The 25,073-nt window shown below is 36.6% G+C and overlaps 1 protein-coding gene across 3 annotated transcripts in view; it reads left to right on the top strand.

The window, feature by feature from the left end:
• dntt (deoxynucleotidyltransferase, terminal) overlaps positions 1–25,073 on the top strand; it is a 107,768-nt gene that overhangs the window by 43,069 nt on the left and 39,626 nt on the right. For all 3 annotated transcript variants that reach the window (XM_047811967.1, XM_027174836.2, XM_047811968.1), the window contains exons 8-10: positions 10,346–10,448; positions 19,990–20,235; positions 22,996–23,079. In XM_047811967.1, coding sequence (XP_047667923.1) covers positions 10,346–10,448; positions 19,990–20,235; positions 22,996–23,079 — 433 coding nt within the window. The remainder of the gene's footprint in view (positions 1–10,345; positions 10,449–19,989; positions 20,236–22,995; positions 23,080–25,073) is intronic.

The following is a 25,073-nucleotide window of genomic DNA, read 5'->3' as shown; positions in this document are numbered from 1 at the left end:
AGTTGGGATATAAAACATGATGGGATATGCTGTTACACAGAAATAATCAAAACCATTAATTATTGCCTCTCCAAAGTTTTCTAATAACACAATACCCAAAAGAATATTTCTCTTATATACACAGCCATTTCACAACTAATCTTTTTTTAAATTTTTTTATTAAAGTATGACACATCATATATTTTATCAGTGTATAGTTATGTTTAATGTTGTGCATTGCCCACAAAACGATTTGGTTCTTCTTATTACTTATGTTGCAGGAGATAAATTGTTATTCCCTTAACAGCCTCTCTCTCTCTCTCTCTCTCTCTCTCTCTCTCTCTCTCTCTCTCTCTCTCTCTCTCTCTCTCTCTCTCTCTCTCTCTCTTTGAAAAAGAAGAAAAAAAACCCAGCATGTCATATTACCAAGAAAATGCAAAGACTCTCCTGTGTTAGAAAACATACAGCTTCTCCTCAGATTGTTAGAAAACACTGCCACTGGAGACTCTTTCCTAAAAGTCTCTGTGTCATATGTTACTTCGGAAGCTATAAGTAATTACAACGAGCGCTTTACATAATCCTTTCATCCGTAAATATAATCTGCCTTTAGAGCTGTGCTGTTACAGAAAATTAATCAACATCTTCTGAACAATCAGTATTGAGTTTTCGACAGCACCGAGGCATAATTATGTCTAAATTGCTCCTCCTCATATTCACAGAATTGTGTTATGTGTTCCCTGATCAAAAATTAGTCGCAGATGCCATAGAAAACATCTGGGCTTATTTGGAATAAACACTGGTTCCTTGCGTTCCTGACAGGATTGATACTGATTTAAAGGCAATGGGTGGTGTAACCAAGTGTAAGAGTTTTTGTCTGTGGAGATTTCACTGATTAAATGTACAATTCACAATTATTTCTCCTGCTGTTCTAGATAATGCCATAATCTTCTTTGGGACAATCCGCTCAAATAAAGACCAAATAATTTTGTCAATGTACAAACGATTTGTGAGAGAGTGATTTAGGTGTGATATCACACCATTGTCACACCACTGAGATAATCAGTGGAAAATCCACTGCTGTAGGTGACAGAAAAGATGAACTATCTGTAGAATTACAAGGAACAATGGTCTGTTTGTGAAATTACACACAGGGTCTTTATTATTTATCTGTACTTTTACAGATGTGTCATTGCATTGTAAATATGCATTTATATTTTATATGCAACATACAGGAAATCTTGAATTATTTACACTTTCCCTCTCATGCACACCAGATATCTGTCTTCAGACTGACAACAAAGTGAGTCAAGCTTTCTTGTGTATTTGCTTTTGAAATATCCTTATCTTCACCATGCTATATTTTGGGATATTTATTCTAAAGGCTTCATTTGAAATACTGCCATTGCAGTGTCCTTTTTGTGCAGTCGGAGAGGAGGAAGAGCAGGGCTTGAGTGGCAGGGTAGTAGATGATGTCATTTAAGTCTTTCTTCTGATCACAGCTTATATTTATACTGTAGGTGAACACAGCTTCCGTTATGAAAACATTTGTGCTTAAAAATGTAAGACTTTGAGCAGCATCAATCAATCAAACATGCCAAACAACATGCAAAAAAATACAAATAAGGAATAAAACAATTTAGGTATGAAGAATTATTATATAATTCTATTTCTGTAAATTTATGGCCAATAATTTCGATGAGAACTCAATTGCCAGTTGAGGTATTTTGAAAATCTGTCTAGGGGCTTTCACACTGGCAATTTAGTCTGAAATAAGGTTAGTAATGTGAAAGCTGTCTTGTGGACCATGGTACAGAATCTGATCTGAGATTCTGAAGGTGATCTGAGTTAGAATGGATTAGAACTAGAACTTTGCCATGATTTCTGTGAATGTGATCTCAATCATACTAGGTTCTGCTCGTATTCAGGACGTAAAGTAACCTGCGTATGTATTTCAACCAGTGAAAAACATCATTCATTTCCACAACACACATCTGACACGAGTAGCAGGGGACACGTCTAACATGAGTAGCAGGGGAACATTGTGGGACACAGAAGAGGTGAGGTGCCTTGCATTGCATAACAATAAAAAAAAAAATGCTGAGTCACATTGTGTTCTCCATGTGTGTTTGTGCAAGTGAGTCTGACACCAGACCAAAATCACACTCATCTTTGGACCTCTGCTTAGTGTGAAAACAACCTAGAATGCCTCCTTGATGCCTCCATAGGAAGGTGTTTCAAGCATGTCTAGTGGGGAAAAGAAGCTAGGGGTAGATGTCTCTTGTCTGGCCTGTGAGTGCCTCAGCATCCCTGTGGAGGAGCTAGCGGAGGGCTCGCCTTTTTGATGGAAGTACATGGATGGATGTATGGATGAACAGTGGCTACAATTTTTAATGTTTATAGTGTATATACGTGTGTGTGTGTCTGTCCACACACATACACACATATATATTAAAGAACATCCAGAAGATTAGAGTTCATATTATCACGTACAATATGACAGCCAACAATCCTTGCCAAACCAGCCCATCTCTTTTCTATTTTATTGTTTAAAAAAAAAGTACAGTTTTGCATATTACAGAGAAAACAGAGCGTGTAAAATCTGCTTTCAGAAAACTTATTGACCGCTACTGCTACAAAGCTCAGACACTAGAGAGTCCTTCCATGAATATGAAATGAAATTTAGATATCCTTACAGACATGACCCTGTGAATGAGCTGTTACTGTAGGAATAACAATGCATTATAGTCAGTGCACTTGTATAAGCTAGCATTTTTGTTATAATCAAACTACATGATGTCCCAAAAGTCTCCATACATAGCGGAAATAACTACTTTTTTATTTTTTACCTGTACATGATTGGCACTTTCTTGGAGAGACAAAAATTGAATTGTCTCTGTAAACAGTGTTGTGTGTAATGTGCTTTCTCCTGGTTCCTGTTATATGCCATGGCAAACTTGTAACACTGTCCCAATCCTGCCATGAGAATTATTTCAATACATTCTTCTTTTGTCAAATACATTCTTAAAGGTTATATGAAAAAACAAAAAACAAAAACAAATTAACAAACATATACTGTATGAATCATTCGTCTGAAAAAATGCAAAAATCATATTTGCAAAAACATTTTTGTATGGAGACTTTTGGGACACAATGTATTGCCAGAGCTATTTTGTTGTAGAAAACAAATCCACAACTTCAGGTCTGAGAATTCAACACTGCTGTGGTGTAAATCCCTTTAAAAAATATGCCATTGTTTCCCCCTTGGTTGCTATTAAGACCAAATGTATTTTGCCGCCATCTTTGTTATTAAGGGCAAAGCGATTTCCTTTCCCCTGGTTGTTGTTAAGGGCAGGCATGGTGAACACTTCAGTGAGATTTGCCAGCACAGCGAAATTCTGAGCAAGATATTCTCAGCACGTTTTTCTCAGGACAGGGATCATGTGTTTGATCCTGCCATTGCATCATGGCACAGTTAATTGGAAATAGAAAAGCGTTTTGATATTCTTGCACTGAGAACAAAGCTTTCAAGAAGCTCTGTCTCAGGGCACACGCCTCATACATTAAACATAGCAGTAAAAGGTAAAATGCAGGTAAGAGGGAAGAAAAGTGCAAAGAGTCAGGGACGGAAGACTAGACCGTCCCCTGGGTGGGTTCTTAGACAGACTAAAACTACATACTGAATTCAGTAGAGCTGAGACAACAGTCCAAGAACTTTAAGCATGTACACAATAGGTTCAGAATTGGTTCCAACTTTGCATAGCTTAGCAAAACATTTTTTTAGTGATGTCATTTTGTTTAAAATTGCTATTAAGATAAGGTATCTGTATCTAAGTACCATTAGTTTAGCAAAAATCTGCCTATACAATGTGGCTTTATCCTGGTCAGGGATGTGGTGTACGTGGAGCGTATATTGGGAACACTGGGTGCAAGGTAGGGATTTTTCATGAATTGGATGTCAGTAGGAGGACAGCATGTACAGACATACACCCACTCAATCACACATAAGAGCGATTAATCTTAGCAAACCCCCGACATGCCCATGAATACAGGGCATGTTGGTGGAAACACACACAGACGCTGGGGCATAGCCAGAGCACAAATGCAATTTTTGGTATAACAATATAAATGACGTCTCCTCTGTAGTGGTCCAAACTGGACACTGTGTACAAAATCAGCCCCTACTCCTATAATACTGGTGCTGTTTGGAGCCATTTTGTTGCTGGTAGTCCAGGGACAACTGTGAAGATTGATAACATCATGAATTTAACTATATTCTGGAATATTTTAGCCACAAAACACATTTGACTTTTCTGGGAAAATAAGACATGCTGTAGATTGAAACTTTGAAAAGACATTCAAAGCAAGAAGGCAATTTCTACAGGGAGAAAAAAAATCAATGTTTGGCAATGGACATCTGAAAATCTGAAAGAGGAATGTTCACATGCACAAATCTATGAATATATAGGAGCTTGAAATATTCTGGATGAAAGCATAGCTTTAAAAATCTAAAGTGTTATTAATAAGGCATAATATATGTTCTATAAATGAAATGTAATTACATTTTTATACAGAATCTATATATTTTTTCATTTTAATACATTTGAACCATTGTATCAGTGTTAATGTGAAATGCAGTTTGTATGTATTCAGAACGAATACACACACACACACACACACTCACACACACATACACACACACACACACACACACACACACACACACACACACACACACACACACACACTCACACACACATACACACACATTCTTTGCACACCAAATTTCAATACCTCACCCAATTGCTGCTCTAACATAAGTGCATATATGTTTGCATAAACCCTGTGTTTGCAACCCTCTTTTGCACAACGTTTACGACTCTATACCTTTGCACGATGTTTTGAACAATGTTTAGTATGCACACTGGTCTGCGCTGTATTGTGTTTTGTCTTGTAGTGTTTTGTTTTGTCTGTCTGCACTGTCTTTTGTCTATTGTTTGCAATAGGGTTGCACTTGTGGCTAGGACAACTTACTTTCAGTTCTTAGCTCTGTGATATTCTATGTAGCTCTGGTTTGTTTTATGTAGCACCGTGGTCCTTGAGGAACATTGTTTCATATCACTATATACTGTCTGCTATATATGGTTGAAATGACAATAAAATATTCTTGACTTGACTTGTATATTTATGTTTACATTGAAAGTGTCCGTTATTCCTTTCAGTGTTGCCTGCATGCCTTTAAATGGCTATTTAAAAGAAGGTGATGATATAATATTTATGTCACATCACACATGACTCTCTTAACCTTTATTACATGTATAAAGATCTGCAGCAAAAGACTATCACAGCGTTAATACACACAGATGTGATAGCGTGTAGCAACAAGCTTGTGATGAACAGAAAGAGCAGAAACATTTCCGGACATTTAAATAGCAGGAAACAGACTGTTCTCACATGTTGGTAAAATATGTCTGCAGCAGTCTGATAATGGCATCACTTTTCAAGGCCTGTAGTTTGTGTTTGCCTGTGTGTGTCTGTAAGTCTTTGTGTGTGTGTGTGTTATGCTGCTTTCTCTAGCTTTATTTCCTAGGCTCTGGCAAAATTGTGGCACATTTGATGTGTCTCTGCTCAAACAGAAGGCATGTCAGCACAAAACACTTCTGATCTACCCAAATAATATGTTATTTTGATATAGACACCTTCAGAAATCCAAGAAATTAAAGAGCCCTACTCAGGGATGAGCAAATATACATACTGCTGTAGTGTAATTCGTAATATTAAATATACAGTTACTGTAAGAATAACTATATTTTGAGTTACAAAAAATTGGAACCACATAATATTGTTATAAAATGATATCCAAGTAATATGTCTAATATTAACAATAATAAGAAAATTGGTAATAAATACAACATTTGGTAAATATTGTCAGGGAGACACAAAATCCGTATAGCCTCAGTCACGATTTAGTTGATGTGAAAACATGTGCAGATTTTTATTTTATAAAGTGTAAAACAAACGACCAAAAGCTGTGAACAAAGAACTATAAACTGTAGATAGAAGACAAAAACAAAGACTATGAGCAAGGCTGTACGGCACACACAACAAACACAACAATAACAACAAAAGCTTGACAATGAAATGTACAAAAGCTTGACCTAGTAGGGGTGTTAAGTAGGGGTAACATGCTAGTTTTGTGTTGTTTCCGGCTTTACTATCCCAGCCACACCTTGAGGTGTTAGCATTCTGGAATATTCCACAATAACACTAGGTCCTTCAGAAACCGCACTGGTTCTATGAATTAAATAGAGCAGAAATGTTCAATTAAATGACTCTTTTATTTCTAAAGTATTACTATACCAGGGATGTTCCCCTGCGGTTTTATTTTACTCCAGTTTGTTAGTGAGAGCTTATAAAAACTCCATGATTACAGTAGCTTTGTATAGCCAAAAACACATTAATAAAATTGTGAAATCTTATAAACCTTTTTTAAACCCTGAGCACCAGTAGGCATGGTTTGATGATGCATTCAGCCGGGTTACGATTTAAACAGTGTGCTTGGTGGGAGTGCAAGCTCTTAAAGACACCAGATTAACATCATGGATAATATGACAATGTAGTGTTTTATAAAATTTTGTATACATATTAGAGAAAAGGAATTTATATTCAGTACATTTCTCAGTAAGACTTTCCATTCTTTAGAAGAAAGCTGACAACATTTTGTTTTCTTTTTAGATATGTATAATTTCTATTGGTGAACATAACTCAAATGTATGAAATTGATATTGAAATACTGTTGTCAGCTTTGTAACTTTCTAGTTACAGTTACTTCAGATTTGGACTAATTTGGATGAAAGCTTAAAACTTTTACGTAATGGTATTTCATATAATCAATATAAGAAAGCTTGCAGGTTTACACACACACACACACAAAACAACAACAGACATAACCTAATCATAAATACAGCATGTGTTATACAACTTATGTGTTATACAACCTCATGTGGAAGTGCAGATAGATCTGTTTCTTTAATATGCTGACTGGGAACTTTCTCATCTCTGTATGGATATCACAATCCCACAAATTATCCATGCCAGGATGACCCCTTGAACTTTCTCTCTTTTTCACCTTTTCTTTTTCCTTTCTTTTTTTCCCCATCACTTTTTTACTCTTGCTTGTTAGCCTGTCAGGGGCTGGTGAAAGTGTATCAGCAAGACATGTGAGACACGGCACCCATTTACTCTCATTTTTCAGCTTATTATCTGTGAAACACATAGCTGTGCTTCTGTTTATACTACAGATCATTATCAAAGGGCTGATTCCAGCACATTTACTGTGCTGCAAGCAAAGATCATTGGATTTGATCAGCTTTCACCACAAACATTCAGCATTAGGAGCTTTATTGTGCAGGTCTCCAGAGTATCCAATTCATCTCATTTTTTTTCTACACTCACAACACAAAGGCAACTTCAGGACCTTTTACCCAGTATAATCGTAGTTTGTTGTCATTAATTTTGATCTGAAAAAAAGGCATGAAAAAATATTTTCTATGTTCTATCTAATCTTTTTATTTTTTAATATCTTTTCTAAGGGTTGTAAGAAATTAACTTACAAATTTAAATTACAAATTTTCTAGCCGGTTAAGGATGCATTTACATACATTTACCAGACACCCTTACCCAGAGTGACTTACAACTGAGCAACTGAGGGTTAAGGGCCTTGCTCAGGGGCCCAGTAGTGGCAGCTTGGTGAACCTGGGGTTCGAACCGCTGCTCTTCCGATCAGTAGCCCAACACCTTACCCACTGAGCTACCACGTCCACGTCACTTTTTTATTGATGCAGTCAATAAAATAAACAAGTAAATAGTCCAGATTTTAACAAACAATCATAGGCAGACTTTTAAAACAGAGCTTGGGATTTGAAGTATTTACAATTTCAATTAGTAGTCATAATTAGTTAGTGCTCTTTTTGTTTATGGAAAAGTTCTTAAATTAGTGCGAAGCCAGAGCCAGTGGGTCCACAATTTAAAGAAAAACTGTTATTATGCTTACGTTTTTGTCCAGTAGCATGTTTTTTTTTTTTTAAAACCTGGCAGACATTTAGATTTGAAAAAGAGATTTGATAATGAGATGATATATATCAGACTTTTATTTATTTCCTCATATGTACATAAACGTGTGTTAAAAGAGTTTTGTCCCTTTTGTTTAAACCCGCTTAATTTTCAAGTTTCAAGGTATTTTTCAATTTTCATGGTAGTTATAGTTAGCCCTGTTGATTGATTGTATATTTTATGTGCAGAGTTTTTTGAACAGCACATGGTAATAAATTTACCAAATAGTCATAAAACAGATCAGACCAAAACACAAAAAATCAGAACCACTTATGTAGACGTAGTGGACGTAGACATGTCCAAAGGCCCCTGCAAACATGATAACAAGTCTGAGATTCAGATCATCAGGATGTCCAACACGAAAAATCTAACAGGTCAGTTTTTGAGATTGTAAAGTAGGCAAGACTTCACAAAGATTGGAAACTACTGTTTCTATACTGTCTCTGAATGAGGATGTGATGGATATTAGGTAAGTTAGGAGACCCCTAGAGGCGGAATGAGACAGGCTATGGACAACATTGATGGTGTACCGTGATACTTTGCAATGTAAAACAAATTCAAGTTGACTACAATAACACTTTCCCAAGCAACCTAACAAACTAGCTAACATTATAAAATTGCAATGTAAAAGGAAATAACACAGCTTAAAATGTAGTCTATAAAATAAGAAACCATTAAGCTATTGTTAACAGCTAACTAGCTATGAACCTAATTGGTCAGGGACGGGGGATAAAACAGACCCAAATGCAGGATAGTGTAAAAGAAAACAGGATTTTTTACAGTAAATAAAAAAAACGACGGAATTAGACAACAGAGAATTCCGTGCTGCTTAAGGCAACATGGCTCGACTAAATACTATTCACAATTAGACACATGAGGAACAGGTGTGCAGAGACGGGGAGGAAGAGACAAGGGCAGGCCAGACACTTGACACAAAACATAAACAGAAGCACATGCCCGAAGTCCTATGTCTAACAGTGTTTATTCAAAATAGCATCTAGGTAGCTCTTAACATCTTCATTTGTACAATTCTATAAAGTTAGGTAACCTGGCAGAAACAAACATAAAAACTTAGTCCAACAAGTTCCAGATGGATGGAGGATCTGCTGATCCTGATCTATCATCATCTTCCCTAGACACAACTCTAACCTGGGAACCTTTCAAGTTGCATTCTTTGTTCTTTTCAGACCACAAGGGTTGACTTACTACTACCAGTACCACATGCTTACATTTTTCCTTGAAGAAATACAAATACAATAAAATTCATACACACTCGGCTCCCTTATGGCCCTGCAGCTGCCTGTTCTATTTACAGCAAGAAATGGCTCTGCTGAGACCTAACCAGAAAAATTCAGCCAGCATACTGCAAAATGCACCTTTCACTTGGTCACAGATATTTTGAACTTCTTTAAACTTAAAGCCAGACAGGTTTAAAGAAATGATGTAGTCAGCGCCACTCACAAAACCTTTTAGAGAAAATGGGAAGAATTTTATGGTGTGATGAAAGACAAGATGTTTTAGCAAACTAGGCCTTTTTATTTACACTGAACGTCTCTGATTTTGACAGTAAAAGTAATAAAAATGCAAGGTTTGAATTCTGAGAACAGGTCATCCATATCCACTTCTGATTCTGCTTTCACACTTGACTTCTTTTCTCACAACAGGAAACTTAGACGTTTTTAAAGACACAATTTCAAACAGCTCTCCAGGTATAAAGATTTACTTTAAAGGCTGCACATCAAAGACAGCACAATTCCTCAAGGTGTGGAATGAATTTTTGATTAAGACGTTGCACCCTTGGTTGAAGGACCTCAGCAAAAGGCACCTTTTTAATGTAAACACTTACATCTGTTTTTCTCAGTCGTAAAGTAAAGTGGCCCGGTGTAACTGTTCGGCATTAGTATAATCCTAAAACAGTGACAATGGTAAAGAAAATGAAAACCCGGCAGCTGTGATGATATGAAGAGGAGGTGCGGGGCTTAACGATGCATCGCAAATAGCCTGTTTGAAAGGTGTTAGACATAGAGAATTTCCACTTAATGTAGTACAGTAGAGTTATTGAAAAAAAAAATCCAGTATATTTTTATAAAGCTGTCTTGAGTTCCAACTTATGAAACTTAATGAAAGAGTCTGATGAGCTGTGCATGAAGAATAATTGCTGATATGGCAGTTGTGGTTAATATTTTGGTGTGTGTGTGTGTGTGTGTGTGTGTGTGTGTGTGTGTGTGTGTGTGTGTGTGTGTGTGTGTATACACAGGGGAAAAGAATTTGGACATGATGTAGATTTTCTCCTCAGTGTACCTGGGACTGGTAAAGAGGATGGACTTCTACCTGCTGTGATTGACCAATTCAGGAGTCAGGTACAGTAACAGCAGATTGGCTTTGAATCTCTTCATCAGCATCATGAACAGTAACATCTGAGCACACTTTTACTGTCTTTCAACTCTTTACCAGAGGCATAAAAATTCATTTGCACCTATTTTGGGGTGTCCATATCCATGTACATATCATGGTCATGTCACACGCCACAGTGAAGGTTAATGGTACATGTTTAATGAAAATAGACACTCAGGGCTTTAAGTATTTGTAGTTTTTTTAATTTTTTAATTTCTGTTTTTACCCAGCCTACTAGGGGCAATATATTCATAGAAATTTTTTTTTCCACACAAATGTTTCTATCTTTCAAGTAATTGGTGATATCAAACCCATTTCTGCTCTTAGAGATGCCCAGAGTGGCGGTTCATAAGCATCTAAAATTTGAAGGTGTTATCAAATTCAAGTTAAAATTTTATTTGTCACATATATAATCATACATGCTACAACATGTAGTGAAATGCTTTTTCTTGACATAAAAAATAGTCAATAGCAGAAAATAAATAAATAAATACAAAAAGTCACATCTTACACTGAAAGCCAACAGTGTTCTGACTAATTTTATATCAGACTTGCGGCAAAAAAATTATTCATTTGTTTATACTAATTGAAAATGTCTGATAAGTCGATTTCCATTCTACCCATGGAACGGAAGGCCGGTGTTCTGATAAAAAAAGGTTAAATAGGACTTGTTTTTCTCTGAAAAGGACACCCAGATTTTATTCTTGCTTGGCATGTTATGTACAAATTTATACATTATAGGGTTATGTGTGAGTTGAGTTGTGCACTTATAGTGAGGAGTTCATACCGTAGTTACTGTATTCACACAACAGACTTAAGGGAGCCACATTGGTGTGTCTCAGTTAGACGTTATTCTGAACGTTTGTCTTGCAGCATATTGTCTTGAGCTTCACCAATCCCTCACATAATTCTTTATTTTTCTAGGAGTGATATGTAAGAAATATCACAGCTATTCTCATCCCCGTCAGCACGAGAACAGTAACCATACTCTACATGAAGCCTTCCATGTGTTTTCTTTTTTCTGCATTTTTGTTTTTGCCAATTATTTCGGGTGCGAATAAAAGTATATTACGCTGAGAGAACAGCATTCCAAGTGTAAAGTGACTCTTTGATTAATGAGTAAAGCAACCCATCTGTTCCATTAAAAAAAAAAATCATCTATTTACCCTTTGTGTGATTGAAAAAATGCTTGAAGCTGGCAAGATTGAATTTGAGCTTTTCCTAACAAAAGATCGTTTCCCTTATTGCTTATATAAATCGGTGAAGGCTTCAAACAAATTGGTTTCTAAGGAGTAAGATCCAGGGGTTTCACTCCCACTTCAGATTTTGGAAGAGAAAAAAAAGAACAAATCAACACTTTAGCCTCCTAAGACGCAGAAAAAATATCTCACTCGCTCCAGTACCATGAGATTTTGCACTTCTGCTCTCAGGAATTTGGCAGAGGTCCTTGAAGCAGAAATTCTCTCTGCAAAAACTGTTCAAATTCAATGGTACATCTCAAACTTTTCACATTTTTTGGCTTATCTTTCTTAAACAGATTCCATCCACACAAGCAACCCAACATCCCTTCCATCCATCAGTCTGTTCATCTCTTTGTTATGTTTTTAAATAGAAAATATACATACATATAAGCACAATTAACAGGCCACAAAACCCCCTACTCACCCTCATCTATCTATCTATCTATCTATCTATCTATCTATCTATCTATCTATCTATCTATCTATCTATCTATCTATCTATCTATCTATCTATCTATCTATCTGTCTGTCTGTCTGTCTGTCTGTCTGTCTGTCTGTCTGTCTGTCCGTCCGTCTATTTGTTTTTATGTCTATTTCATTATATAACAATTGGCATGCTTAATGCGTGCACTCTGAAGCCATGAAATGCAATGACCATATTTGATAGATTGACGGTCAGATAGACAGATGGTTGAAAGGTTGATGGATGCATAATGGACAGATTGATAGAGGGATTTTGCTGCTGAAGTCCAGGGAATAATCAAGGACCATAGCTGAATATATTATTCATTAATGAAGAAAGTTAATTGACTGTTTGGGGAATTTGGTAACAGTACTGCAATGACTGCCGAAACAAATCTGTCAAACACTCCTCTAAAACAACTCTGAATTTGTTAAATTCTGAAGACGGAGAAAAATGCAGCAGGACAGGGGGAGAGCTGGGTAAGATCTCTGCAGGAATTATCACTTCATCCTTTGCTCAGCACATATGATATTTACAATTCTCAAGGTTCAGATCCTTATTATCAATACATATCAGAATCTGTTCAGTCAGCAATTTTATTATTAAAACCTGGAGAGCTTTATAAGACACTTTTTTGTGAGCTTGAACGCCAGCAGGGGAAAGAGATCAGAGGAGAGCGATCATTAAAGTGTCAGTGGAGGGTCTTTGTCATTGGAGTATGCATAGAAACTCTCAGCTCTAAATAACAAATGGAAGAATGGCAAAAGGGGGCAACATACAGAGAGGGTGTGAAAGAATATGAACGAGGCAGCATCGTCAGAGAACGACAGCGAACAAAGGTGGGAAAGATGGAGCAGCAGCTAGATAGGGAGCAAGACAGGGTGACAGGGAGCGAGAGAATGATGGAGAGAAAGACTTGTCAGCAAGTGGCTTCACTGAGAAGAGAGTAGTAGATGAGGGGATAATGAGAGGGAGGCGTTTGATAAAATGCAGTCACTGGCAGAAGCTGTGCTGGTGATGCTGTTGCCTACTGGCCCCCACTCTCTGTCATCTCTGAGTTTAAAAATCGCAGAGTTTAAAAATAACCCACCCTCCTCTCCTTCCTTTCTTCCTTCTCTCCTTCCTTCTCTCTCTCCCTCTATGTTGCTCACTCTCGCCTCCTCTACCTATAGTCCCTGCTGGTAATTAGCCCTGTTAACTTTCCTTGGCAGAAACTATACTTTGCTCTACAGTTGATATTACCTGCAGGGATGTGGGTGCGTTTGGCTGGGAAAGCATGAAGTTTGCCTCCGCAGGTCTCCCAGGGGCAGGCGAGTCTGGTATCGAGCTGCTGATTAAGTGGAGGTAGTGGAGGTCGTCGTACGTCGTGTAACCTTGTCATAGCTGATCTGGGCCCCTGTGGTGCTCACAGCATCTCTGAGGCTCAGTATCACATGCCTGGCTCTCATTCATTTAGCCTGAGAGGAGGTAAAAATATACCAAAAAGGGAAAAAACTGACCTTGTAAAGATGGGCTTCGTCGTCTTTCATTTTTTTCCCTGGCAGCTGGATATAAAAGCATAAAGTGTAGGCCAGTGGAAAGGGCAGCTAGTCACAAACACAGAGACAGATGAGAAGAAGCTCTGGCCTAAAATCAGGATACACGGTGAACCTGCTTTGCCACTTGCTTTTGTGCTGCTTAGAATTATATTGATTCTGGATATTTTGCTTAAAATTACAGCTTAAACTGTAAACTGTAACTATGTTTGGGTCTAAGATAGATTTGTCGTCTGGCTGCTATGGCTTAGGAATAAGCACGCCTATTGAAAATAAGCATCATTTCAGACACATTTCAGTCTGTGTGTTTGTTCTTATATTACTGTAATTATTTTTATCAATATTGTTTGTTTTGAAAAAAAGTGCCCTGTACGTTATACTTTAAGCACAAGAGCGGAAGCAACAATGATTAACGCTATGGCTTCATCTTGTCACTTTCATATTTCAGCATTTCTAAGGTGAGTCACATGACATGAACAAATCTAGGAATTAACTCAAATTATACCTTCAGAAACAAACAACACAAAAAACCTATTCTCATGAATCGAAAGTCCTGGCTATACAACAGTGCTGCCTTTAAAAAGTATTTAACGAAGATGAATACAAGAGAAAGCCTTTAATGAAGATGAATACATGAACTTTATACCACTTTGACAATTCTCCTTGAGTAACTAATTAGCGTGTGTTCAAATCGGATCTTTAAATGAGTGTACACACATTGAAATAACATAAAAATGCTCCAGACACATTATTCACTTTAGTAGTCAAGAGCCTGTTTATTTCTTTTAAGGGTCTGTTTATTTGTTTAGAATGGAAACTTTATTCAGCATTTTGGAATATGGTTCAACTTTCTACTTTATTATGGCCTTTATATGTATGTGTGTATTTGTTTAGTTTTGCAATTATGTGTGTGTATACACACACACACACACACACACACACACACACACACACACACACACACACACACACACATATATATATATATATATATATATATATATATATATATATATATATATATATATATATATATATGACAATATAGAATAACTGAAGAATTCTCTTACATAACTTACATAACATCTCTTACATCTATCTATAACAAGATAGAATACAGTATATCTGTTGTAGAATAACTGCCTTATAGCAGCCTCTGAAATTCTCTAACTCACTTTTACTGAAATGTATCTCAATATGTTCCTGTTCAGTTGACTTCTTTTCTCAGATCTTCCATAGCCTGCTGAAAGCTTCCTTTTTATTTGTTCAGTATTTCAACACCAGCATAAATTAGGGCATGTTGCATGTAATTAGAGCTGTACAGTGTACTCACAAAAGTATTCATTCTGTTGAACAACTTTGACATTTTGTAATGTTATAGGGGGCACAGTGGTTTAGTGGTTAACACATGTGCCTTATACCGCTGGGGTTGGGTATTTGATTCCTGCCCCTGCACTGTTTTTGCAGAGTTTGCATGTTCTTTCCATGCATTGGGGGTTTCCTTGGGGTACTCCAGTTTCCTCTCCATTCTAAAGACTTGTTGTAGGTTTATTAGCGTGAACTGTGGACATTGGGCACTATGATGGGCTGGCTTAGGATAAATATTCATGGATATAAAAATATATATTTTTATATAAAATATAAAAATGGATATTGGAACTGAAAGGAATTCATTTGGATTGTTTATTAAGATCTACACAAAATTACTTATAGTTATAATTACTTAGAACTGAAGAATGGGAAAATCAATATCGCTAGCATAATTATTTACAAATAAAAATAAAAGTTGTGATGGCATAACCAGGAAACCCCAATTTTTTTTTTTTATTCTAGATGTAAGCAGTTTCCTCGAAAGTCACATAATTAGTTAGATATTGTCCATCTGATGCAATAAAAATGCAAGGTGATATCAATATGTTCTGGAAATATGTGAATCAGGGGTTGCTTTTAATAAAGATGTGAAATATGTGTTAATGTGCTGCAGCACAGCTGTGAGGAGGCCATTCCCAAAAATTCACTGATCTGATAAGGATGTAATTAGTTAGAGAAGCAAACACTGAGATGGATTATATTGTATAGAATTATGGCATATAATCATAAATATTTCTCTTTCATGGAAAAAGGCAATCATTTGCTATATTATAACTGTGGGGTCAAATGAACACGTCCGTTTCCAACCTGTCTTACCCCATTCACATGCTGGGGGAAACGTTTGCAATTACCGGCTCTGTTGGATATGACATAAAATGAATTACCTTCACAAATAGTATGCCCTACAGTCATGCAAGATAAAAGTGTTCCTCTGTACTGTACCTGTTAAATATTCTCTGCACGAGTCTGCTATTTTTGAAAATGCATATATAATAAAATTTACCCCTCACACATTCAGAGTTCTATTTAGACTTTCTAATCCTCTTGTGCTTGGTCATTTCGACCATCAGAATCAATAGTTCCCGGCACATCTTTCAAATCAAATGCCAGAACGGTTCTAACGTGTTGTGCTAACCCAGGCTAATCTCGCGATGAAGACAGAGAGGTTTGAAGTCTCCTCCTCTGCCTCACTACAGTCGAAATATTAGATCAGGTTGGCTGAAATTCTCTGGGCCTGATGGAAAGAATATGGCTGCTGCTGCTTGTGGCTCACTTAAAAGAGAGAGTAAAATATGGAATCAAAAGCTGGAAAAACTGACCTTTCTGATAGCATTTGTAAGAGTGGCAACTCTCTAGGGACGCTGGCCGAACGGATAGATAGCCGCAGGTGCCACAGTCTGGTCGGGTGAGATTGACAATTTCGGGCCAAGGCTGCACCAGTCCCTGGAAAGCATTGAGAGGAACCAATCACTGCTCAAATCTCTGCTGCTATAGTAAAGTTCATAAAGTTTCATTGTAAAGCGTGCAAAGGTGGTGACAACAACAACAGAGATTTAAAATGATAGGTGTAAACTTCGGATGTAAACTAAGGCATTACGAGGCAAAATCTTTATTGAAATATTACACTATTATCCATAAATGAAGGCTCAAAAGAGATTGGCAAGGTCAAAAAGCAACACAAAAATGAAACCAAGAAAGACATTAGATCAGTAAGAAACTTGATAATGAACAGAATGAAGAGAATGAATGAGCTAAACATAACGTATCTGGAATAAGCTACAAAAATGTATAAGCTTTCCAATTTCACATGCCAGACATCTAGTGAAGCTAGAGAGTATTGTACATTTGTAAAGTAAACATGTCCTGGAGGAAACACAGAAAGAAGCAAATTGACTGAAATTTTTAGCCTGTCAAAAGATAAACTGTTATCACTCACAAAGACAATCTCATGACCAGTAGGTGAGGCTGTTATCCTCAGGTCATTATAAGACACACTAAGCCTGATGTCAATATGCCAAACTATAGTAACATGCTTATGTCGGCTTCTGCTCACCATCATATTGGCACATTATTTAAAATCTTTAATTAACTATTGACCTTTTTAGAGCTTAAAAGTTTTCATGATAGAAATGAAATCAGAGATATACATTATACACATTTTGTTAAGCCAAAGATTCCACTGATGCTTGTCACTTGTTATGCCCATTATTGGTATCCCTAAATTATCCCATTAAAGTTATATACATATACTGTACAGTTGTATTGTATATACATTGCACATGAATTGCATATTATATACACAATTTGTGCATGCAAATTCACACTAATAATTCAGTCAGGCAGTATTCAGTTAGTAGTCGTTCTACAAATCTTATCTATGTTTATGTTAAATACATATTATGGGGTGACACAAATATCATACATTCATAAAAATGGTGGTGAATAAGAACTTGATTATAACTGCATGTTTTCTGCTTTCTTTTCTAATTCTTAACTTTCAATTATTTTAATGTTTTAATCTTACTTGCCTGTTTATTCCTACTTGCCTGTTTTAAAGGCTTCAAATATAGATTTCCCATGGGGTTTTAAATCTGCCTCTACACCCAATAATGTGTTTGTTTCTCACAAGATAAATAGCAAGTGGTTGAAAAGAGAAAAAAATAGGTCCTTAGGTTACTACCTTAGAACATGCCAATGGTATACCAACTAAGATTTGTAGCTGAATGAATATAGAGTTCCAGGAGCTAGAGTTAATGTAATCATTTCTAAGCTTCAAATGAAGCTGGTAATTAAATCTAACACCAGAGACATGTGAGAAAGTGGGATCTGCTGACTTCCTCCTTTGTAAAATGTGAGTACAGCTAATTAGAGTGGCTCATCTAATTTTCTTGGTAATTTTACCAAACCTTAAAATCATTGCAGAAGTTGTGAAGCCTGGGACTTGTTGTAACTAATCAACCTGACAATAACATTTTGTGTGAAATAATGTTCAATAAATCAGAACGGCTGAGTGTTTTGGTTGATCAGCATTGGGATTCAGAGCTGCTAGTGGGTGGATGGGGAGGATGGTGCCAGCTTTAGCTTTAGTTGGTTAGAGTTTTGGCTTCTTTCATGGCATTGTTTTGCGAGGAAGTGAAATGCTCTATATAATAATAATGTGTGTGTGTGTGTGTGTGTTTGAAAGAGAGAGCAAACAGTCCCCTCCTAACCTAGACCTATTTGTTTGTTTGTTTGTTTGTTTGTTTATTTGTTTGTTTATTTATTTATCTATTTATCTATTTATTTATTTATTTGGCTGTAGACTGAAGACATTTGCGTTTATAGTAAAAAAAAAAAAAAGATTTTATTTACATGGTATTTACATCTAGATGTGTTAAGCAAATGGTTACATAAAACCCAATATTTAGTTGAGCAAAAGTTTAAGAACAGATCAAACATATAATAAATTGAATAATATAACACTTTGAAGGTGCATGTCCCTTAAGGCCTTAAACATTAAGCAGTTTCGGCGAGGACTATATGTAAGCAACAGATCAGGCGACTGATTCTGACCAGAAGAAAAAAAAGAAAATCTAACTGTGTGTGTGTGTGTGTGTGTGTGTGTGTGTGTGTGTGTGTGTGTGTGTGTGTGTGTGTGTGTGTGTGTGAGAGAGAGAGTGGTATCAAAAGCGCTGTTGCTCCTCTGGCAATTATTGCTCTTTAGTAAGAGTGCTGAAGATTTATAGGCTGCAAGAGGGTTATAGTTACTCAACAATTATTGCAGGCACTGGAATTAAACTGACAATTTGTAATCTTAATCGCCTTAGTGCTGTTCCCATCAGGGGCTGAATAATCAGACTGGGCGCAGGCCCAGAGGAAATCAATTTACAGCTTCCATCCTCAACCAGCCCTGACCATCTCTCTTTTACTCTCACCCCCTCCTATCTTCTGTCTCTTTATCTCTCGTTTTCTCCTTCTGTATTTATTCCTAATATCACCCTCGATCTCAATTCTTTTTGTTTGCTTTGTGCGTGAATTTGTCATATTTTTCCTTCATACATTTACTCCCCAAAGTTTTTTCCTTCTGTTTTAAAGTAGCTTTTAATTTATTTTAATAATTTTTTTTAAACTTTTTGAGCCACTTCAACCCCCCTGTTTATTGTTCTCTTTCTGTCTTCCTCTGCATACCTCTCCAGCTTCCTGCTTGCCTGCATGTGCTCGGTGGTAAAGTCTGGAATTGATTTCATTTCCTATGGAGTGGAACCATTTAGCACAGATTGAGAATGGTATCCTGCTGTTGTCACCGTGTTAAGAGTTACAATTTAGCAGCGACGGTATACTGAGAAAAAGTGCCCTTTAGCAGTCTCTGATCTTTAATAAAATAGTGGGCATTTGCTGTTTGGGCTATAATTCCTAGGGTTTGATGCATATTTAAATAACTGTGGCCAATGAGTCATTATATCCTTTACATTATTCTTACACAGTCAAAAAAAGGAGGCAGTCGCCTGGTTAACATCGGACGCTACTGTCAGCACAACCAATCTGAGTGCTCTTTAACCATAACTCTAGTTATGTAGTCTTGTATTGTAATTCCTATTAGTGACCCTATTATGACCCTATTAGTAATGCATACACTATTTATACTGTATCCTGGGTTTAAACTTTTTCCTCTTAAATATGTTATATTAAAAAGTAAATGGATTGTCCATTAAAAATGATACCTTATACGTGAAATAAAAAAAAAATCAATATGTTTATAAGAAAAATTTTCAATATTGTATTTAATGTTGAATAGCATTACACTTGACGTATACAAAACCGACACAGTTTGTGATCACTGCAGCTAATGTTTTATGAATATAAACATTTCTTAGTAATAAGTACTTCACAGACTTTCATATCTTGTCTTACTTTTCAGGGCATTCTCCTTTACTCAGACTTCCAGGAATCAACCTTTGACCTTAGCAAGTTGCCAAGTCGTCGGTTTGAAGCCATGGACCATTTCCAGAAGTGCTTCTTGATCATAAAGTTGAAGAAGGAGCAGGTGGTTGGTCAGCAGGCAGAGCAGAGATGTGGGAAAGAATGGAGAGCAGTGAGGGTGGATCTGGTGGCACCTCCGGCTGAGCGTTATGCCTTCGCTCTGCTGGGTTGGAGTGGCTCCACGGTAAGGGATGAAAGATCTAGGAGCTGTGCTCCATAAAAAGCTAAACCACTTCTAGCTCTAAAGGTGCTTAGAATGGTGTTATTGCTTTGCAACATGGAATCCAGTTGATTACCGGTGCCTCAAGAAACGTATTAACTATTTGTCATCATATGGTATTCTGGGTAGCTGTTAGCAACAAAAATGGGTAACATTTTACAGTAACAGTACTTGTATAAACTTGAACTAATACTTGAATTAACATTAACATATATATGAACTAATCATAATTTAAGGCATGTACTAATCACTAAGTAATGAAGTGCTAACCTTGATTATGAGTCTTAACACTCAACTAAACTGCTCATTTGCCCACGCAGGTTAACAATTTGACTAGATGCACGATAAATTTTAATTGGTTTATAACAAGCATGTTTGGTTTAGTTTACCATATGTGTTAATCAATACATTAACAAACAAACATGTACTAACATGCACTTAAGGTGGTTATTATTCAAACATGAATTCATGACACTCACAGCGTTGTTAAGGTTAGCTCTTTGTTATTTCACTATTAGTACATGTCGTAATAAATGCATGATTATATATGTACTGTTATAAAAAATGAACTCTTCCCAGAAATCTCCCCTACAATGTTTAAGGCATCGTCTGGGATTAAGGAAGAGGGGGACACCTAGGTTTTTTTTTTGGTGCTCAGCTTAAATATTGTAACATTAATGTGGTATTATATGAGTTTTCAACATCGATATAATAGAGATGTTGTTGAAAGTAGATTTTGTAAATCTGTTTATGAACTTAATTTAAACTTTAGTTCTTTTTCTCTTGCTGTTCTTTTGTAGCCAGCCTAATTACAAAAGCACATGGGTGATGGGTGATTATGCTGTCATTAGGCTAAATGCCAAAAGAAAACAAGACAGCACTGGAGAAATGTAGGGCAGCCTGCTAGACGTAAAGTTTCTGTAAAAACAAAGCAAAACAAAAGCAGGGATTAGATATATTGCATACAAGCAGATAGAATGAACATTAAGAATTCTATTACTTGGTGCCACTGAAATTAGTTTGTGGTTTGCTCTTATTGTTTAGATCACCCATCAGACTTTGTGGCTTGGTGGAGTACTGGGAGCTTATGGAAAGTACTGTAACAAAGAAAAAGCCCTCCTATGCTAGGGAATTTGGTCAGTCCCCATCAAGCAGCTGTTCGTCCCGTCATAATCCAGTTAACCTCATCTATTATTGAACCGCTCCTCATGCTGAGTCACATAGCAGCACAACATACTCAAAGGAAGCACCATCTATCCTCTACCCCATACAGGAGCTACTTGAGACACCCTCAAACATGCCACTGTGATTGACAAGGGTCAGAGATCATGGCAGTTTTGCTCTGTTTGGCTGTGGCATTGCTCGGATTTCAACTCAGTTCTTATTATCATAGGGCAATATATATATATATATATATATATATATATATATATATATATATATATATATATATATATATATACACACACACACACACACACATACAGTAAGTGCTTGAATCTCTAGAATCTCTATATATATATACCCATATTATACTGCATTTTTAAATGCTATTATATGAAATATAGAGAAATAATACATGCATCCATTTCATTTTCATATGCAAGAATTTCTTTTTCTTAAGTTAAGGACTATTATATATCAGTTTTATTTTCAACATTAATCCATGTTCTGCTGCTAGATAAACAATTAAATTGACCACAGATCCTTGTTTCTCTGCTTTCTTCCCAAGTTGAATGCTTGGTGAAAGTGTGAGAAAGAGAGTCTGATGGACATATATATTTTTTATATCCTGCTAAAAGGGTCTATTTAAATTGTCATCTTGTGTTATATTATACAAGATTAAAGTGAGTTGTTTTTGTTTATTCATTAATTCTGTGCTTGTCAGATAAAATTAGCTCTATTCTTTGCTTTATTACATAGCTTTGTTCATTTGCCAACGCTGCAGTGTCATGCGGTCTCCTTTTACAGTGTTTTGCTGATAAACAGTGCTAAACTGGCCATGACCTTTGGGAAATTAGCATAATGCAGAAAGCATTTGTGATTAGAAGAGATTAATAGAGAGCAATTTAAATAGGTCTGCTGACCATGATAAGGCTTTCTAAAGAGATTAATGTTAAATGGTGCATTTTGCTCTACATGCAGATCGGCAGAGAGCTGCATTTAGATAGTATGTCTAGATTCGAAAGAATCGTTACTGAGGTAACTGATAGTACGGAGTTGAAAAACATAAAAGTTTTTTCCAAATATGTTTAAAAGCATATTTGTGTCTTATACGGTATGTGTCACAAGAGAAGGGCTGAGACATGCCGTTGCAATTAAGGCAGTTTTATTAACATGAAGATACAGGATCTATTTAAAAGACAATAATAATAAAAGGTCAAAACAACAGGCAGGGGTCAGGTGATCAACAAACAGCTTGGAAAAGGTCAAGATCAAAAACCAGAGAGACAAACACACTGAATGTGTACTTTGTGATATCAATTAGTGTGTGAGGAGTTTTTAAAGGTGACACTGGGTGAATGTAAAATTGGAAACAGGTAAGTTTGGTCAGGAAGCTGGTCACCGTGAATGAGGATGTGAGGGTGCAGTGTCGGAAATGGTCATGGTCCGGCCATGTTTGTAGGCTGCGTCAAATCTTGAGATGTCAAAAATGACATGAGAGTATGATAATAATATATATCATCATAAGTATCTGGCTTACACACAGCTCTGTCTCTGCAGCAATTTGACCGAGACCTGAGAAGATTTGCCCGGCTGGAGCGAAACATGCTACTGGACAATCATGCCCTCTTTGACAAAACTACGGTATGTCATACATTGAACACACAATTACTCTTTTCAACATCTAGAACCCAATATTTGCATCTACAAGCAAATATATAGAATCACACACCACTGAAAACACCATTGTAATAATCCTATGCCTTATGACGACGTGTTTGTGTATTAAACATATGTGCCTATGAAACCATAAAGTTAATGCAATGTTATATCTCAAAGATAACAAATATTTCTTCTGGTATGTAAGAGAAAGGATGCCACTGAATCAGGTTGGATCTCCTCTGTTTTCTCTTTATAACTGTAAAAAGAAATTTCCTACAGAGAACCTCTGCAGGATGTGCTGTAGGAAAAGAGAAAGGACTGTGATGCAAGTGTGAGCTTAGTTGCGTTATAGTGCTTTCTACTTTTCAGTGGAAACACAGTGTGAATGCATCATGCTGCTTTTGCTCTCATGAGGAGCTGATATTTCATGAGATGTGTTTTACTCAAATAGTAGCTGTGTGAAAGATGTCAGGCTTTCATTTGAAGGTGTAGATTTTTTTTTCACTGTTCTTATTTTAAAAGGACTGATAAAGAAGGCACAAGAACGAACAATTTTTCTTTTTAAATCCAATCACGTACTGCTCTGAGTACGCTCAGCTAAAACTTCACTCATTACTGTAATGTAGATAATATGGAGCTGCCAGTAAGCTCATGTAAATGCACTCAATATGTCATACACAAGACACTCTGTGTTGTACACACACTAATGGAAGACATCTGTGGATTACGTACACGATTGTGCAAAAAAATGCTTTTCATAATTGAGTCATTTCCTTGGCTGACATATTTTACCAATTCAGCTCAAATAAAAATACCACAAGACGCGTGCACAACCTTTATACACACTTAAAAAAACATTTTCTCATCAAATTTCACTTCCCCTGAGACTGGTGTGAATTTAGCCTGATAGTGACCAACATTAACATATAATGACTGCCACTGTTTTTTTCTGTAACAAAGTAATCCATCAATGTCGCATTTCAGTACTTCAACGTGACAGCACAGCCTCAGTCATGCTGACAGCCAATCAGGACTGACACCTTGGGAGGTTTCCTCCAATGGGCCTGCAAATCATGTAATGTGTGCTGTCATATCTGCCACAAACGCTGGCAGCTCAGATGAGTCGATTTATGATTCGAGGTGAATGATAAAAGCAGATGATAATGATAGACTATCATATACTAGCTTCTGGGTCTTGTTCAGATGTCCTTGTTTATTTCTTTTTTCTGTCTGTCTTATGTCCGTGCTAACTGTGACAAAATAATGAATGTGAAGTTTTCAGTCATGCGGGTCACTTTGAATGCCTAGATATAATAAGGACATTGTTATAATTCCCAGTACCAAATATCTCATCACAGTAACAGTTGTATGCTTATGTCACTGTTATAGCTAAATACCCTATGCACATGGTCTGCAGATAACCTTCACGTAGTTCTCTATTCATCATTTCTTCATTTATATTCAGTAACCTCTTTATCCTGGTCAGGTCATGGTGGATTCAAGGCCTATCCTCGGAACAATGAAGTGAGAATGCACCATGTATGAGATGCGAGTCCATTGCAAGGCACTCACATTTACACACTTATACACACCTACAATTTTTTAAAAGTAGTTCCCCTGTGTCACACATTTCAACTCAGCTATCGGTGGTATTCTCAAACATGTTTTCTCACTCATCTGACAGGCTTTATCACTTCTTCTAAGATCTTCAGGTCTTCTAATATCCTACTAGTAGTATGATGTAAGATTAGAGTGAAAGATTTATAAGAGCATACTGTATACACCAATCCAGTAATCAAATAATAACAGAAAAAACAATAACAGAACGGTTATGGGACCACATATTTAAAACCAAAGAACTAGAACATATCTAAATACAATTCGGATTCACATAAGATGTTGGGATGCCATATGATGGACTCGGTGCTGAGTCAGTGCATATACTTTTGCCACTTGTGACTTCAGGTCCTGCCCCA

This window comes from Tachysurus fulvidraco, chromosome 4, assembly GCF_022655615.1.
Source record: "Tachysurus fulvidraco isolate hzauxx_2018 chromosome 4, HZAU_PFXX_2.0, whole genome shotgun sequence".
Classification (NCBI taxonomy): Eukaryota; Metazoa; Chordata; class Actinopteri; order Siluriformes; family Bagridae; genus Tachysurus; species Tachysurus fulvidraco.
The sequence above is the reverse complement of the archived record's forward strand: the minus strand, read 5'-3'. Positions and strand labels throughout refer to the sequence as shown.